The 18,164-nt window shown below is 48.3% G+C and overlaps 1 protein-coding gene across 1 annotated transcript; it reads left to right on the top strand.

Annotated features, from left to right (window-relative positions):
- The first annotated feature begins 4,061 nt into the window (after positions 1-4,061).
- Cav3 (caveolin 3) lies at positions 4,062-17,914 on the top strand. Its single transcript, XM_075983267.1, has 2 exons — positions 4,062-4,494; positions 17,149-17,914. The coding sequence occupies exons 1-2, from the start codon at positions 4,381-4,383 to the stop codon at positions 17,488-17,490; spliced, it is 456 nt and encodes a 151-aa protein (XP_075839382.1). The 5' UTR covers positions 4,062-4,380; the 3' UTR covers positions 17,491-17,914.
- The last annotated feature ends 250 nt before the right edge of the window (positions 17,915-18,164 follow it).

Raw genomic sequence — 18,164 nt, 5'->3', positions numbered from 1 at the left:
ACTATGGTTTCTCTTTGAAATACAAACCTCGAAGCCAGATAGGGGAGACATCAGAAGCCCTTTGCCCCAGTTCTAAAGATTCTATGAAAAACAAAAGCCTTTTTTCCCCTGCAAATAATTCCAGCCTCATAGGCCTTGAGACAGCCACCTCCTAGTAGGAGGTCTACCCGGCCTATTGAAATAGAACAGATACAATCATCCTCAGGAAAGGCAAGATCCCTTCTCTCTCATCATCATCTTGTTCTGTCTGTGTCGGTCAACTTTCCACTACTACAGCAGCCCAAGGTCATCAACTTGAAAAGAGGAAAGGCTTGTTTTGGCTCACAGTTTTGGAGGTGTCAGTCCACAGTTGGTCATCCTGTTGCTTTCACTGGTGATGCAGTGGGTGTAACCCAAGCTAGGCTCAGATTGCTATCATAATCCACATGTAGCTAAGCCATAGCATTCTCTTTCTCTCAATACCTTTATAGAATAAACCATACATTCCTAGGACTGGAGATCTTAGGGACCTATGCAGGGGCATGAAAAAGACCTCATTGACTGCTAAAGAGACATGACAGTTTTTCTAGCTACCTAACATTTGTCTTTAGGGAAATGACAACGTGTTAAGCTACAAATCTATAATCCCATCCTGTGTGACTAAGAGGGATCACCAATGACAGACATAAAACATAAATTAAAGCTGCTGAGTGGGGCTTCTAGTAAAGCTTCGAATGGGACTGACTCCATTGACAGCTTGACCCTCCTCCTTGCCATTTCTCATCTAGACACAGATGTGATGGCTGGAGGAAGAGCCTCCACCTATGCCTAGGAGGTAACTTTGAGATGAGCAGAACAAAATGACAATTCAGATATCTGGTCCATGCAGTGGCCAAAGCAGTCTTAAACTGCCTATTGCAGTGAAAGAGAGAGATCCCTATATTGTTGAAGTTACATGATTTCTGCATCTTTATTACTGCAGTAGATAGAGCCGCACTGCCTCCAGTTTTACTATTTTCTTTCTTTATTTATTTTGGAAACAAGTCTCACGTAACCCAGGCTGACCTCAATTTTTTTTTCCTCTGTAGCAAAGATGACCTTGAACTCCTGATGTTCCACCTGCCTACTCCTAAATGCTGAAATTGCCAGCTGAGCCACCATGCCCACTTTTATGCATTGATGGGGATAGAGTCCAGGGTTTCTAACAATTGAGCTATATCCCCAGATCCTGTTCCAGCTTTTGATCAGCCTTCTTACCTCAGACTTCCCCCAGTTCCCATCTACCCTATGTGTGAGCACCAGTGACCTTCACAGACAAGCCAGATAATAAACCTTGGCCACCACAATACCGTTAGTGGTTTTCCAGCACTTTGTGTTAGTCCCTTTTCAAGGCTTTGACAAAACGGCAAAGGGGAGCATCAGGGTGGAAGAGCTCTGTGGAGCGGCACTGCTCACTCCACGGCAGCCAGGAAGAAGAAGAGTGGGAGGTTAGGTCTTGGAAAAGGATGTACTTTCAAAAGCATGGCCCAGTAGCTTACTTCCCTCCATCAAGCCCCACCTCCTAGTAGCTTAGAAATTAAATTCACTGAGGGATGAACTCACTGATAGAGTTAGAACCCTCGTGATCCAACGTCTCTCAACAGTACCACCAGCTGGGGGCCAGACCTTTACACGCGGGCCTTTGCAGGGGTTGTTTCATATCCAAGTCATAATCTGCCTCTAGATAAAAGTGTGTGTCCTTCTGCACGACAGTTGGGATGCTTCACACTGAGGCTGCAGCCTGCCCCGTCCCTATCACCTCCCTGCTCCTGGCCCCAGATACCACTATCTAGTCACCCCATGCTTCTCAGTGTGCCACTTCACACTTCTCTGACTCCAATGCCTAACTCTACAGCCACCTTCCAGGTGGCTTCCCAGAGGGCATCAGGGAAAATGACACCTCCTGAGGGCTTGTCTATAAGCCATATTTAACTTAGATCAGTTGCCACGCTGTAGAAAAGTCCATCAGCTTCCAATCATTGTGTCCTAGCCTGGATCTTTGGGGCAGGGGCAAAGCTTGATCTACCACTTAATCCTCAGAACTTCAATCCGGAATGAATGTGTAGATAACTGGATAAACAGACACATAGCCCTTGGCCTCCAGGGTTCAGCATCCTCCATATGCTGGAGACAGATAATTGGAAGATGACCCGAGAAAGTGTCCAGAAGGGCCACCCCACTGGGGGATGGCTTCCTGAAGGCTGGAACCAGGGCCATGTGAAGGTGGCAACCCTGGCACATAGAGAATGGAACGACACCCCTCCCAGCGTTCTCCTCTTCCTCATCCCCAAGCCCACTCCACCCTAGAGACCATTGACTCCCCTTTCAGTGGAAAACCACAGGCCTGCTCCAAGGCACAGAAGAACAATGCCAAGGTGTTAGTCTCTTCTGGGTCACTGTGAACAAAGCCAGCTTCAGATAGGAAAGATGAATGTTAGCTCACTGCTGCCCAGAGGTTTAGTCTGTTACACTCAGGGCAAACGCTAGAGGGAAGTGCCTGCTGCAATGGGAGGAACACTGGGGAAGATAAGGGAGAGGTTTGTGACTGGGTCCACAACAGCCAAACTAACTAAAAAGTAGGAAAGCCAGTCCTTGAGAAAGCCAACAAAGCCGACCTCAGGCAGGTTCCAGCAGGATCAGCGCCTCCCCTGGGGAGCCTGTGAAAGACACTGATGTCCTTCCCTAGCAAACTTGTCAACTCTCAGGCATGCACACCTTAGTCCTGATTTCCCTGTCACAGGTTAGAGTGAGGATAAGGGTGACTTAAAAACCTCCATCAATTCTGGGACCACCCGGACTGCTCCAGGGTTAAGCCAGGGGAGGAGGAACGGCAGGACAAGACTTAGAGGTCCTGATAGTAAGGACAGGTCTCCTGCCACTCTGCAGGATGCACTTACCTGGTTTAGCTCTTAGGGTGCTAAAAATAAACCTTGACTGTTTGCCAGCCCTACCTGTGCCCTGGGGTGAATTCTTCCTTCCAGGCACAAAAACTCAAGACTTGTGGCTGTCAGGGTTAGAAGAATACAGGAGGAAGCATCTTCTGACCCACGACTATGCCGTCATGGCACAGCAAAGCAACTCACACGTCACAGGAGACAGGAAGCAGGTGAGTACAGGAAGAGGCTGGACAGGGTATGCCCTTCAAAGGTGTGCAGTGACCCCTCCTCCAAATAGACCCTGCCTTCAGATCATCTGCTTCAACTCTGAACCCTCAGTGGGTTCATCTGTAGAAACACCATCACAGTCGGTTCCAGGGTTGTGCTCTCCTAATTCCCTAAGTGTCTTGATCCAGTGAAACTGATAATCAAGATGAACTGGGAGTGGGGAGATGGCTTGGTCTCTATAGCGCTTGCTATGCAAGCATGAGGACCTGAGCTCAGTCCCCCAGGTAAATAAATAAATAAATAAATAAATAAATAAATAAATAAATAAATAAATATATTATATTATATATATAATATATATATATAGGCTCAGCAGTTAAAGGTGCTTGCCACAAAGCCTGATGACCTTAGTTCAATCCCAAGGACCCACATGGCAGAAGGAGAGTACAGATTCTTTCCACTTATCCTACATATATGCTGTGGACTGCTCACTTGCACAGACATGCACACACCCACACATACACACAACACACACGCACACACAAGAAGGGAAATAAAATGTAATTTTAATTTTTTTTAATAATAAAACAACAAGTACACAGTGGTTGACCACCACACTTAATCACTAATCTAAGGAGACTCCAAGAGACATTTTCAGTTCCCCCCAGGAAAATCCCCCACAAAACCCGTCTTCTCCCCTCCAGAATAGGAGGGGTCTTGATAGTCATTATCTGTTCCTTATGGTATCCCTGTTCACGGTTAGGGTCCTGGCGGCCAAGAGAAGGGACGTGTGCCAAGGTCACTTAGCAGCTAGCAAGAGACAGGGCTGTGACAGAGCCCACCTCCCTTCTTGAGCAGCTGATCCGGGGAGGAGCCTGAGTACTCTGGCAAATTCCAGGGACTCCATGGGAGTTGCTCAGCCCGCCTCCACAGAGTACCGGGAAGGCCAGGCCCTGGAGGCTGGCAGGGAATGCCAGGTCTTCTCTCGCGTGAGGCCAGTGGCCAGCACAGCCCCCTTTAAGGAGTGCTTTGCCATCCAGTCTTAATTTTAGCTTGGAGGCGTGCCACCACCGGCAGCTTTAACCAGAGGCCCGCTGAAGTTATTCAGGACAGCTGTCAGCCGGCATGCTGGGTGGGGCCTATTTAGCCAGCAGGGGCACCAGTCTGGAGACCCCAAGCTTGGTCCTTCTGTCCCAGGACTGTCAACGGCACCAGCTACAAGGCTAGGGTCTCCTCCTGAAGGTGCCACAGCCCCACGATGATGACCGAAGAGCACTCGGATCTGGAGGCCCGAATCATCAAGGACATTCACTGCAAGGAGATAGACCTGGTGAACCGCGACCCCAAGAATATCAATGAGGACATTGTGAAGGTAGGCTCTGTGCCCAAGCAGGGCACCATGGTCCTCGTAGACTTGAGGTCAGTCTCCCCAAAGCCCTGGATACTATCTTCTTTGAACCTCAGCAAACAGGCCTTAGAAGGCAAGTAGAAAACTTTAGCCACGTGCATGATGGGGCCGAGGGGAAGACTCAAAAAATACCGTCTTACTAGTAGTTCCAATTGCCTGCCCTGGGCTCTGGCCCCAGGCCTAGGAGGAATTGCTGGGAAGATTCAGAACCTGGGCCAAGTTGGTTGCTCTACTGTGCCAGCGGCACTTAGGCTGTCTCCATAGTGGGCTTGGGGTTAACCTGAGGGCAGCTTCCCCGGTGGCCCCTTCAAGACGTGCTGGTTGCCACACAGCAGCGCCTAGTATCTGTTCCACTGGGCCCTTCAGGCATCAGTCCAGTTCCCTGCCTCACTGCAGGCCTGGTGACCACCACCAGGCAAAGGCCTCGGCAGGCGCCCTGAAGGGAACACTCAAGCCTTGGGTCCCCACAACTCAACCTCCACTTAAAAGTCAGAAGGATCCCCCTCAGAAGTCCCAGCCACCAGCCTCAGAGTCCCCAGAGAGGTTGCGCATTCGGACTAAGTATTGAGAATCAGAGCCAGAGCTGCTTGTAGAATTGCAGGTGCAGCGTGACCCTGGCACTGCCGACCTGTGAACGGTAAAGCCATCAACGGTGCCGCAGCCACTCCGTACCAGCCTCTTTGCCCTGTACACGATTTTAGGGGTGGTGTTGTTTCGGCACAACAGTCCCTGGGGTGTAGTTTTACATGTGTAGATTTATAAGATTAGACTTAGCATCGTGCATGGTTGACAGAAAAACTAAACAGACGGCGCAGAGATGACCAATGCACCCACCTGCTCCGAAACTTAAACTTTTTCTAGTGGTCACTCTCAATAAAGAAAACTCTAGAGTTGAAATTGATGTTTAGGAGACTGACAAGATGGCTCAGTAGATAAAGGATGGCCCCTGCTAAACCCGACAACCTGAGTTCAGTCCCCAGAACATCTGTAGTAGGAGGGGAGAACGGACTCCAACAAGCCCTCCGACTTCTACATAGGCACCACAGTGCATGCATATACACACATGAACACACACATGCTAACTAACTTACTAACTTTTAAATTAATTTTTATTTTTATTAAGCTCTATATCCAGAATTGTAGCATCTCAGCATGTAAGCTACATAAAATGATGCGTATTTGTTTCTAGAACTTTCTGTATGTCTTGTACTGAGAATATACCCCAGTGTGGACTCCAGGTTTTTCTTAGAAATGCGTGTTTCATATTTAGCTTATAAAATGTAATGTTGAAAACTGATTTACATATTCAAATTATGCCAGACATTATTAAGTTTTCCAACAGGGAAGCTGCCCCCTTCTTTGGTATTTTGTTTGTTTGTTTTTCTTTTTTGAGACAGGGTTTCTCTATATAGTGTTGGTTGTCTGGAACTCACTTTGGAGACCAGGCTGACTTTTGTGCTCAGAGAGCCATCTGCCTCTGCCTTCCCAGTGCTGGGATCAAAGGGGCATGCCACCACTGTTCAACAATATATCTCTCTTTTTATATTGTGATTATGATGACCCAGAATTTAGAGACCTAGGCTCATTTGATTTTGGTTTATTCAAAGGCACAGCCAGAGCCGCCCTCCTTCAGAACAGCTACTTCTACGTGATAAAAACCCAACCCCCATGTGCCTGTCCATACCCAGCATAAGCTACTGCCCCCTGTTTGCTGTGCCTGGTGACTCCCCATGCCAGCCTCACGGAAAATGTCCCTGCATCTTGGGCAGAAGTGCTGGCCTTCACTCTACCCCACTCAGACTTGAAGGACACTACCAAATGTCACCTCCTCCAGGAAGACTTTCCTGACTCCTGCATGTAGCCACACCCCTGTGCCCTTTCACTAGGACTGACCACTCAAACAGCTCAGGCTGCTGTGTGTTATACTGACATACATCACTAATGTTGGAGTTACACCTTCATGGGATACTTACAAAGCAAAACTTTCTAACTTCAAAATACTAGAGAAACATAGCAGTCACGGTTTCCACAGAGCGGTCCAGCTGAACCGCCTACTTCAACTCCAGACTCCTCCCCCAAAGTGAAAACACTGGACATGTCACCTAAGCTTCTGAACCTCCTGTGACATTGCAACAGTACTATTTACCTCCATCAGGTACATGAACCTCAGACAGCTCTGAGCAGCAGAAATGTCACGGGTGGGCTGAAGGAGATGAGAAATTTGAAGGTGTGTAGCGTGGTCCCTATTCCCGGGAAGTGTAGAGTTAATTGGGGCTGAACAGTGTCCTCAAGCAGAGCTTCCAGTCCAGAAGGCTGGAGAACTGAGCCCTCTGGCGTCCATGGTGAGATCCTGGAGTTGAGGGTGACAAGGATGGAGAAGCAGTTTCTTGGGGAGGCTAGGATGGGGACTGCAGAGGGGACTGGAGTTCTACTGAGCCAGGAGGGGAGCAGCATCAAGCCCTAGGCTCAGACTATGATCCAAAGAAAGTGGTAGAGACAGTAATATAGATATCCTGCTTCCTGCAGCTTTTCTGTGGCAGAGGCGGTCCTCTCTGACATCCCTGATCCCCATACAAATAGCTCCCAAAGGCGAAATAAAGGATGCACAGATAGTTTTGTCCAGAGGAAATAACTGACACTGTTTGGTCCTTGTCTGCCTTGGGAAGTTGTCTGACATTTCCTTTCCTTCATTTTTAATGACTCAGAAATGAAACATTTAGAGACACAGGACAGGGATAGTATCAGGAGATAAATACCACACACAGGTTCGCTGAGACTTTAGGACAGTCCACCTGCAGAGAAAGAGAGAGAGCTGACTGGCTGGCGGTGGGGGGAGGGGTGACAGGACAGCCTTCTAGCCTGGGTTTCTGTCATCACCTGGTAAACAAACAAGACAGAAAGATGGATGGCAGGTGAGAGGGGAGGACAGAGAGACAAGATAGAGGCCAAGGTGAAGGCACAGAAGGCCACAGCGGCATATTAAGTGGCCTCTACCAGGGTCACTCGCATGTCAGCAGGGTCAGGGTCCTTGTGAGTTACGATGAATCCAAAATCCAGATCAGAATCCAGAAAGGACCTCCTGTGGTCCCCATTTCTGAAACCAGATAAGACACTAGGCTTGCTGAGTGTTTTGAAAAATCCTTTTGGGTAGAGACACATAGTCCCCTCTGCAATCAGCTGCTGATTTCACACAGTAAAACCCAAGAGAGGAAGCAAACAGAGCCACCTGGGGGGGGGGGGGCGGCACCAGCACAGGGAGGCACCAAGTGGCGCTGCCCTTGAATGCAGGCTGGGAAATGAGAGTCATGGAGAAAATGGGACCTGTACACCCCCTAGACTCACTAGTCTGCCATCCTCTGGTCAGGCCCCTGGCTGAGAGGAAGTCATGAGAGATGGTGGCTGAGGAACTGGGAAGAGAACACTTCATTCCCTTCCCCACCCATCTCTGCCCCTAGTGATCCCCACATAGTCCTGAGGACCTGCTGCATACCAGGCACCAGTTTGACCTAGAGGATATGGTGGGAGCTGTTTGCATAGCACGTACCAGGCTTGGGGGCCACTAAGCTCACTAGAACATGTGCCCCATATGATGGCACATCCTGATGACTCCGGTTGTAGAGATTCTAACAGCCCCCGCCATGCATGCCTAGAAACCCCAGCCTACCCGGGTCACTGGACTCACTCTGAGATGGCTCATGACTAATTCCAAATTCCTTCCTTGTTGGTGTACATGTGGGTGTTAGGTCCTGTTGAAGCTCTCCCTCCTTGGGTGCCTCAAGTCAGCCCCAAAGACTTGAATAGATGTGTCAAAACTGTTCCCTTACATGAATTCTCCACCCACTTCCAATTCACACCTGCCACAAAACACCCTGCCCCCTCCAGTGGCACCTTTTGCTTGTCAGCTAAGACTGAGAAGCACTGAGAGAAGCCAGCAGTCTACTACTCCCCTCAAAGTCCCACTTCTGGCTTTGGTGGAGCTGGGGCGCACTGCTGTGTAAACAAACTAACCCGAGAATCGAAGCCTTGCCATGAGAGAGACTAGAGTAAGTACAGGGAAAGGTGACAAATGCCATGAGCTGGTGTCAGATGAGGTGTCCTGGAAGGTTAGGGAGAAAAGTGACTTGTGCCTGGAAAAATCAGGAGCCATCCTCTCATAGCAAAACGATACCCAAGGTGGACATTTTAAATGAGAAAAAAAATAACTTGAGGAACAGGTATTCTAAGAAGAGGAAATGGAATGAGCATAGATAAGGAGGCTTTTCACAGTTCTGGGAAGACTACTGATGGAGCCGGTGGGCGTGAGAGGCAGGTATAGACACCACCCCTTCCTTCCTGTGTGCATGCAGACATTACTAATGGATCACAGTTCTTTTCCAGGAAGCAAAGCCCCACCTGCTAGCCAGAGTTGGTACCACAAATAGAACCTCTTTACTCCTCTGGCTGCTGGAGAATACTGAACCATCCAATGAGGAAAGCCCGGAGCACCTGAGAGCAAATTTGTGCGTGAGAAAGCAGAAAGGGCATATTGAGGCTAGATAGTGGTTCGCACAGTCCTCCCGGCCGTTCCTTCCTGTGCCATGCCCCCATAAGTCACCCCTCAGAATGGCTGCAGGGGCCCTGGGAAGTTGACTCAGTCAGAAGAGCACTCACTGCACAAGCAGGAGTACCTGAGTTTAGTTTCCCCCGCAACCCACATCAAAAGTCAGGCAGGGCTGGTATGTGCCTGTAACCCCAACCCTGGGGCTGGGGGAAATGAGATATCCTGAGCCTCGCAGGCTAGCCAGCCTAGCTGAATGGGTAAGTTCCAGGTGAGAGACTGTCCCAGGGAAATGAAGTGGAAAAGCAACTGAGGAAGATTCAGTGCTGGCCTCTGGCCTCAGTGCATGCACATGCACACGAACACACATATACATGCATGCATGGGAACACATACAAGGCTTCATAGAACAAATATGGAGGTATTCTCACTTGGTGATATAGAGACTATGCTGGTCCAGTGGTTCTCAACCTTCCTAATGCTGCGACCATTTAATGCAGTTCCTCATGTTGTGCTGACCCCCAACCACACAATTATTTTGTTGCTACTGCATAACTGTAATTTTACTACTGTTACGAATTGCAATGTAAATATCTGTGTTTTCCAATTGTCTTAGGCAACCCCTGTGAAAGGGTCGTTCAACCCCTCAAAGGGTCACGACCTACAGGTTGAGAACAGCTGGTCTAGATCTTTCAAAATGGAGTCTCCTTTGGGGGGTTAGCTTGCTAAAACTTAGTTCCCCGTGTTCTGCCGTCAGAACTCTTTACTCAACCACGGTAGAGAATGTCTCGCGCTTTCATTTTTGAACATGAGCAAACGAGCCTGCCCCCACCCCAGCTTCTAGAAAATGAACCTGGGACCCAGGGTGCTTTCCCCAGGGACAAACTTTTGTCAGTATTCAATAGCCATGCAGTACATCTCCCCACAAGTTCTGTGGATTTGTGGAGCTGGCTAGCCAGTTCTATCTCTCTGGGAACATCTCCTACAGCTTCAGTCAGATGGTAGCAGAAAGCTGACATCACTTGGGGGCTCTTCTGAGCCGGACTTTTCGAGAAGGTCCTCTGCTATCCTAGGACACAGGATAGGACTCAGTATGGATGCTGGGACAACTGAGCCTCTGTCTCAGAGTTTTAGGACTGTTTCTAGAAGAGCATGTTGTAACATGCACTTAGCACCACTGGCCTTTAGAGCAAGGTATAAAAGTAAACCTCAAAAATTGGTGACTCAGGAGTCCCCAAAGATGAAGGTGACAGGGTTCTTGGTCTTCAGTCTGGAACTGACCCGAAGCTCTCTCTGTCACATTCTGCTGGTTAAAATGAGTCTCATGGCAAGCTCAGACTAGAGATGGGACAAGACCACCCACGGATACAGATATAAAGAACTGTGACTCATTGAGGGTTATTTGAGGAGACCTGCTAGCCTGTGTCCAAAAGCTAGTACATAGTCTAGGACTCGAGCCAAGGCATTTCCACTGCTCCCCACTCCACCAGCACCGTCTTCACCAAAGGCACTAGTTGAGAGGGTAAGAGAGATGCCAAGAAGGAGCCAGCAAGAGGCCAGATGCCAAATGCACTGGGAAGACAGGTTCCTTTCTCATTTCCTGTGGCCCTGTTTTGGTCCCTTCTGTGGAACTTACACAAACACAAGTCTTTGTGTTCCAGCAAGGGTCCTCTGGGTAGCCCTGTAAGATGCTCTCAGCCCAAGACACTAGTGATACTTGCCACCTCCTGCACTGTGTTCTGAGCTTCAGCTCCTACTGGGGTATCCATCTGCAGAGAATGGAGAAAGCCAGGAGTGACTGAAGTCCTGAATGAATGTGTGCTGTTGACATAGGAACAGTGATGTCAAAGTTCCCAAGACCTGAGACCCATGGAGCAATGGCAAAGTTTTCTCCACAGGGGGTGAGGGTCAGAGGTAAATGGCAAAACCATCCCTTCTGATCTGCCTGTGGATGTTGATAATGTGTGCAGAAAGTGTCCACATAGCTTTCTTCCTCTGGATACTTACAACCTAAAGATTGTTCTTTCATAGAGACTGCTCCAACAGAGACTGATTAAACCAGCCTCCTTCATCTATCTCCATACCATAAACCCTGCCTCTTTGTTCAGCTGCCTGCAATAGTCCTGCCTCTCTGACCAACTCTATAATAAATATGCTGAGCTTCCGTGGTGCTATGTTTCTCCATCCAAGAGCCCAGTCCGCCTGACCAGAGCTTTCTGTCTATGTTTGTCTTTTCTTCATTCCCTTACCTCCGCAGTCAGGCTTGTCCCTGGAACAGTGCTAGACAAGACACCCAGCCCATGTGATGACCTGAACAAGAAGCATGCAGCAGAGATTCAGGCACAAGCTCTGCTGTCTGTCTGACTTGGGTCTCCTGCTTGGCCCTCAAACACGCTATGAAATGGCTAGTATAAGATACATGGGCAGAGATGATCTCATAGAACCCAAATGCATTGTGGGAATTATCATGGTCACCCCAGATCAGACAGAAATCGGCTAATGTCATTTCTAACAAAAGAAGCAAATCTCATCCATCTTTTAGAACTGTTTTTACAGCTGTCATCTCTTTTAACCTTGTAATTTTCTACGTCAGTGCTTTTCAGACTGGGTGGGGAAGGGTCAGTCCTACTGTGACCATGCCAGCCTGTTGTACAGCAATACTTTTGTAAGACATAGTAAAAATTAATGATCAGAGAAATGAAAAGTGGGTCTGTAGTATAAATCCTCATTAACGTTATTATTCAGTAGTCATAAACAACTGCATTGAATCTCTGTGACTACCTCTATCACCTTCTCAGCTTCTGCACTGACCTTCTGGGACAGAATGACAACCCCTTATGTAGCAAAATAGCAGGCCAGGAAACCAGGACCCAGATACGCTAAGCTACTTGCTCCTGTCTTCTGACTCCCAAGCTGATGCTATGCTGAGGATTATGTCTATCCTCTCTTGTAGAGTTCAACACAGCAAATAACTAGACTCCCAGAGAGGAGAAGCCTAACACCTTGAATCACACAGTAACTCAACAGCCAAGTGGAAGCTGGAATCCCAGCACCACCTCCCCCACTCTGAGATATCTTATCTGAATTGTCCTGACCCTGGATGACCAAGGACTGAGTCATGTGGAATTCTTGGTGGAGGCAGAATTTTGACAGGGGTAGGTGCTGTCCTTCCCCGGGTCATCCTTAAGCAACCCAATGGTCCTACACCTTCCCACTCCTCTCAGTGACCAGGGGGCTGTGTAGGCCTATGCCAGTTAACCAACTGGCTTTCTGGGTGCTCCAAAAATAACTATGTCAGAGGAGAAGACACGCTCCAAAACAGCACCAGTCTTTCCTTCCCACCATCCAGCTTCATAGGTGGCTCTGAGGCTTCCTCAGTCCCAACCCTGCAAGAAAAAGCCTTCTTCCTTCCTCTGCTAGAAAAGAAATAGGAAATGAAGTCTCAGTGTGCTTGATGCGCTGGCATGGCCACCTAGAGCTGCTGAGTGACTCTTATGAATGACTTTTGTGAATGACTCTCCAAACCAGCATTTGTGACCAGAGTGCTCTCCGGTCTCAGATTCAATTTAGGGGAGCAGCTGCCTCCCTCCAGCAGAGCCTTCCAACAGCACGTTGCTGTTTCAAAGAAAAGAGGCCAGTTGTCACACATTCAGCTCTGAGGACAATCCCAGGAAATAACTCAAGTGTGAGTGCCAATGTTTTCTGGGAAGAAATGATAATTAAAAAACACATCAGAAAGATCTTCATGGAAGGGGCAAGCACTACAAGCAGAAAAAGAGAGAAAGAATTTCGCCCGTTATCTGCTGTCAATGCGAGGTGCACGCCGTGTGATGAGGTCAACTGGAGAATTCATCTATTCGTGATCTGGAATGTCAGCAGAACTGCTGAGATGTGTTTTATAGGGACTTAAGTACTTGTCATTGGGAAGCATCTATCATGTGGCAGGTATTGAGTACTGAGCACTGGGTGCTCAGTAAGTATTTGTTTCTGTAGATGAACAAATGGGCAATAGATAGATACGAAGAAAGGAGGGCAGATAGACAAACAGACAAATAGGCAGGAGGATGAATGAATGGATAGAGATAGAGAAGTATATAGATGGGTGGGTAGGTAGAAGATGGATGGGAGAATGGATGATAGATAGAGAGATAGATAGATAGATGGATGATGGATGGATGGATAGATAGATAGATAGATAGATAGATAGATAGATAGATAGATAGATGATAGATGGATGGATAGATAGATAGATAGATAGATAGATAGATAGATAGATAGATAGATAGAGATAGCCATGCCAGACATGTCAGACCCACCCATTCAGCAGCTGTACTGATGTGCAAGCTCACCTTTGGACCCTAGATTCCCAGGTTTTGTTTTTGGTTGGTGTTTGTTTGAGACAGGATCTCACACTATAGGCAGACTGACCTGTAGCCTACTGTGTAGTCCAGGATTTCATCAAACTTATAGCAATTCTCCTGTCTCAGCCTCCCTGGGGTTGGGATTACAGGCATGGCTAGCTCTTTATTGAGGAATGTCCTCCACTACAGTCTCCACCTCTAATAATAGCTGTTCAGTTCATCTCTGTGTATCAAGAACCCAAGATGTCTAACTTACAAAGAGTGCAACTTGGTTTTGACTCATAGTTTTGGAGGTCTCAGTCCAGGACAGAGGCCTCATTGCTTTGAGTCTATAATGAGAATGTCCATCTGACCAAACCATTCACCTCATGGTGGGGAAGTGAATGATGAAGAGGAAGGGACAAAGTTCTCTTTAAAGTCACACCGCCTTACAGCCTTCCACGATGTACTAACTCAAAGGTCCTTTGGTCTCTCAGTGGTACCACTCTGGGACCGAGGCTTTAACACACGTTCCATTAGAAGACATTTCAGATCGGAACCCTAGCAGCAGCCAGCCATTCCTAACCCAACTTCTTTGCCCACTCAGTGCCAGCCGTTGTTCTGCATTTTCACATGTCTCAATTCACTTAATCCTCTGACAACGCCTACAAAACCAGTCAAGGAAAATGCAACCCAGAAAAACCCAATAACTTGATTGGGCCATCCAGTCAATAAGCAGCTAGACAGGGCCCAGGCACGGCAGCCACTTTAGAGCCAGACACAACAGGAAAAGTGTGTCAAATGGAGGAAGCTGCTGAATTAAAGGGGCAGGCGGGGCTACTGCGATTGATGGGCCTCAGCTCTGGGTAGGCGGTAAAGATAAAGAGCTGTGGCTCTGTCTTGGAATAGGTTTCTCTGCCTACCAAGGGCCAGATCTCACTAGCAGGGGTCGCCCTCCCTGACGAATGCGGCATACACCTTGGGGTTTGACCCCCGCTGCAGTAGTGGGAAGACATTGGATTAGTCAGGATGCCTGGACTGAGCCTGACTTAGGATAGGTTGGGCAAGGAGGCCTGTGGAAAGGAGTCAAATGGGCCAAAGGCAGAGAAGTAAACCTCTGCCCAAATGCCTCTCTGCTGGCAGAGTCTCTGAGGTCATGCGGGTCTTTCTACAGCTACCCCAGGAGATCCTCTCAGGAAGGGTGTTGGCACCACGGAGGTTGGAAAGGTCTCTAAGGTCAAAACCTTTCCATAGACAAAGTCCCTTTCTGAGAGGTGGGGATGGGGGATGTACCCAGGTTAGGTTGGAAGGGCCCTCCAACCTAACTTCTAGGATCCTCAACGTTGGGAGATCCCTGAAGACATAGAAACTCTCCATTTTTGCTACACAGAAACCAGAGGTGAAGATGCCAGTTCTAGGCTGGCTGTGTCTTGCCGTGGGCCGGTGGCTCCCTTACCTGTGCCTCCTTCCAACTCACAGCTACTACTGCAAAACAGTTCTCACTGACCCCCACATCCATTCTCACTGCCAGCATGCCTACTGCCCAGTTGCAATAACTAAACAAGCTGCTCAGAACCGAGATTCAGCTGAGCACTGCCCACCGTCATCAAAAGGTCCATGATAGTGAAGTCTCTCCATGCACCCTCTCCAGTAACACCCTGTTCCTTGTTGAATTCAGGAAACAGCTGGATCTCCTGAGGCTGCACTATTCTTTTAGCCCCAATGCTCTTTTCCAAACCACAACTTCTCTGCCCACCTTCAGACACAAGCTACTACCAGGAAGCTCTGTAGTCTGAGTTAAATGCCCTTTAGAAGTGCCCAGCCCCCACCTCCAGCTTAACAAGTACTTACCACCTACATTAGTTCCAAAAGGACTGGAGTTTATGAGATGTCCACAAGATAGCCACAAATCTGCAGGATAAATGACCATTCAGCTTCTTTTTGTGTTTTTGTTTTTTGTTTTGAAACAGGGACTCCTATAACCCAAATAGCCCTTTAACACTCGAAATAGTTGAGGATGCCCTTGAACTCCCGATCCTCTTGCTCCCACCTCTCAAGTTCTGGAATTACATGGTTTGTGTGGCAATAAGGATTAAACCCAGGGCTTTGTGCATGCTAGGCCAGTGCTCTACCAACTGAGCCTCAACTAGTTCCTGGCCGTCAAACTTCATTAGGATCATTAAATAATAAGATGTATGTGTCATAGCGAGGATTTATGTTGCTGTAATAAAACACCATGGTCAAAGCAACTTGTGAGAGACAGGGTTTATTTCAGTGTACAATTCTCAGGTCATACTTCATCAGTGAAGGAAGTCGGGACAGGAACTCAAGCATAGGAACCTGGAGGCAGGGACTAAAGCAGAAAGCATGGAGGAACACTAGTAGTATGAATGTAATTGACCCCCATAAGCTCATTGGGAGTAGCATTCATTATTAGGAGGTGTGGCTTTGTTGGAATAGGATGACCTTCTTAGAGGAAGTGCGTCACTGTGGAGGTGGGCTTTGAGGCCTGCTATGCTCAAGTCATGGCCAGTGTCTCAGTTCACTTCCTGTTGCCTGTGGGATCAAGATCTAGCTCCTTTTCCCCTCACAGCTCCATGTCTGCCTTCATGCCTCCATCTTCCACCATGATGATGATGAACTAAGTCTCTGAAACTATAAGTCACCCAATTAAATTTTTTGCCTTTATATGAGTTGCTGTGCTCATGGTGTCTCTTCACAGCAACTGAAACTCTAACTAAGACAAACAATTTACTGGTTTGCTTTCCAAGGCTTGCTCAGCCTGCTTTCTTATATACCCCAGTATCACCTGTCCAGGGATGGCACTGCCCACAACAGGCTGGTCCCTCCTCACACAGCAATCACTAATTAAGACAATGCACCCTAGGCTTGCTCACATGCCAGTCTGGTGGGGACAATTTCTTCAATAGAGGTTGCTTCTCAAATGACTTTAATTTGTGTCACGTTAACAGAAAAACTGGTGGTGTCATCTTTCCATCTCTATAACAAACATCTGAAATAAGCAATGTATAGAAAGGTTTATGTGGAGATCTAGTCAGCGGTCAATTGGTTGCTTTCAGTCCTGTGGTAAGGCAAGTACATCGTGGCAGGAGTACATGGTGGAGCCAAACTGTTCCTGATGGCCTAACTTCCTCCCTTTACCCTCTCGCAACAATACCATCTTGGGGACCAGGTCTTTGGGAAACATCGCAGACCCAAAGTATAGCAGACACTGCAACTCAAGCATTGCCATATTAAACAAGCTATTGACTTCTGGGCATCCTTTAACCCAAGCATAGAATGAGGAGGCTGGACAGGCTTCAGAGTACCTTGTAACTACAGTACGTGGCAAGTCAGTGGGGCTGGAGACAAACATTGTCATCAATATTGGACAGTCATTAGAGATATAGCCCCAGGACCCCCAGAGTTTCTTTTATCTTTTATAATCTTTTGTTCAGCTTTATTTTACTTATGTGTATGAATTGCTTAATGTCCATACACTATGTGCTTGCCTGGGGCCCATGAAATTCAGAAGAGGGTGTCAGATTCCCTGGAACCAGAGTTGTGGGTGATTGTGAGCCACTATGTTGAAACAAAACCCAAGTCTGCCAGAGCAACAGGTGCTCCTTTAGCTGCTCAACCATCTAGCTGGCTCCACAGGCAGTTTCTGATACAGGTATGCGAACGCTAGAAATGCCCACATATGCTGTGAGTTGAGCTGTCCCCTTCTGGCTCCCGCAGGTAGATTTTGAAGATGTGATCGCAGAGCCCGAGGGCACCTACAGCTTCGATGGTGTATGGAAGGTGAGCTACACCACTTTCACCGTCTCCAAGTACTGGTGCTACCGCCTGCTGTCTACCCTGCTGGGTGTGCCACTGGCCCTGATCTGGGGCTTCCTGTTCGCCTGTATCTCCTTCTGCCACATCTGGGCCGTGGTGCCCTGCATTAAGAGCTACCTGATCGAGATCCAGTGCATCAGCCACATCTACTCACTGTGTATCCGCACCTTCTGCAACCCGCTCTTTGCTGCGCTGGGCCAGGTCTGCAGCAACATCAAGGTGGTGCTGCGGAGGGAAGGCTAAAGCCAGGCTGGGCTACGGGGGCGGCTGGGCAGGAGAAATAGGCCGGGTGAGCCCCGCGGCTCCACGCCACGTGGGCTGCTGGAGAGCTCCTTCTTTTGAGGGTCCTTTCAATTTCACATCAAGATGGGAACGCATGGGCAGGGGAGCCAGAAGGAATAGACGACCACGTGTGGAAGCACAGACACCCTCGCTCTGCTCAGCCCGCCATGATCCCCTGTGAGCCTGCCTGAGGGCAGATGGTTTAAGAGGCAGCTACCGCAAGGCTTTGCGTTCACTTGTACTGTAATACCACAAACCAGAGCTAGTCCCCTAGAGGTTTGACACGGCTCCTCATGCAAAAGAGAGCAAGCAGTGACTGCAGACATGAGGAGGGTGCTGCAATAAAGGGTTTCTGCTGCACCGGGGAATACCATGCTTTGCCTGTCCGTGACTTGGTCGTGTGTCCTTTTCTGGCTCTGAAATCTAGAAAATTCAGTTGGAGCTCTGGGCAACTTGAAAGTTATTACCAAGTTGTGTTTTCTTTAGCCTTCTGCTTGTTTGCTGGGCCTAGAGTCTCCCATATGAAGAGATTGTTTTCACATGACTTCCGATGTCCCTGAGGCTGCTGTGACTACTCAGAGCAAGTGAGCATCCCTTGATGGGTCCCAATCTCAAACATCACAGAATCTCCCTTC

This window comes from Microtus pennsylvanicus, chromosome 8 (assembly GCF_037038515.1).
Source record: "Microtus pennsylvanicus isolate mMicPen1 chromosome 8, mMicPen1.hap1, whole genome shotgun sequence".
Classification (NCBI taxonomy): domain Eukaryota; kingdom Metazoa; phylum Chordata; class Mammalia; order Rodentia; family Cricetidae; genus Microtus; species Microtus pennsylvanicus.
The sequence above is the reverse complement of the archived record's forward strand: the minus strand, read 5'-3'. Positions and strand labels throughout refer to the sequence as shown.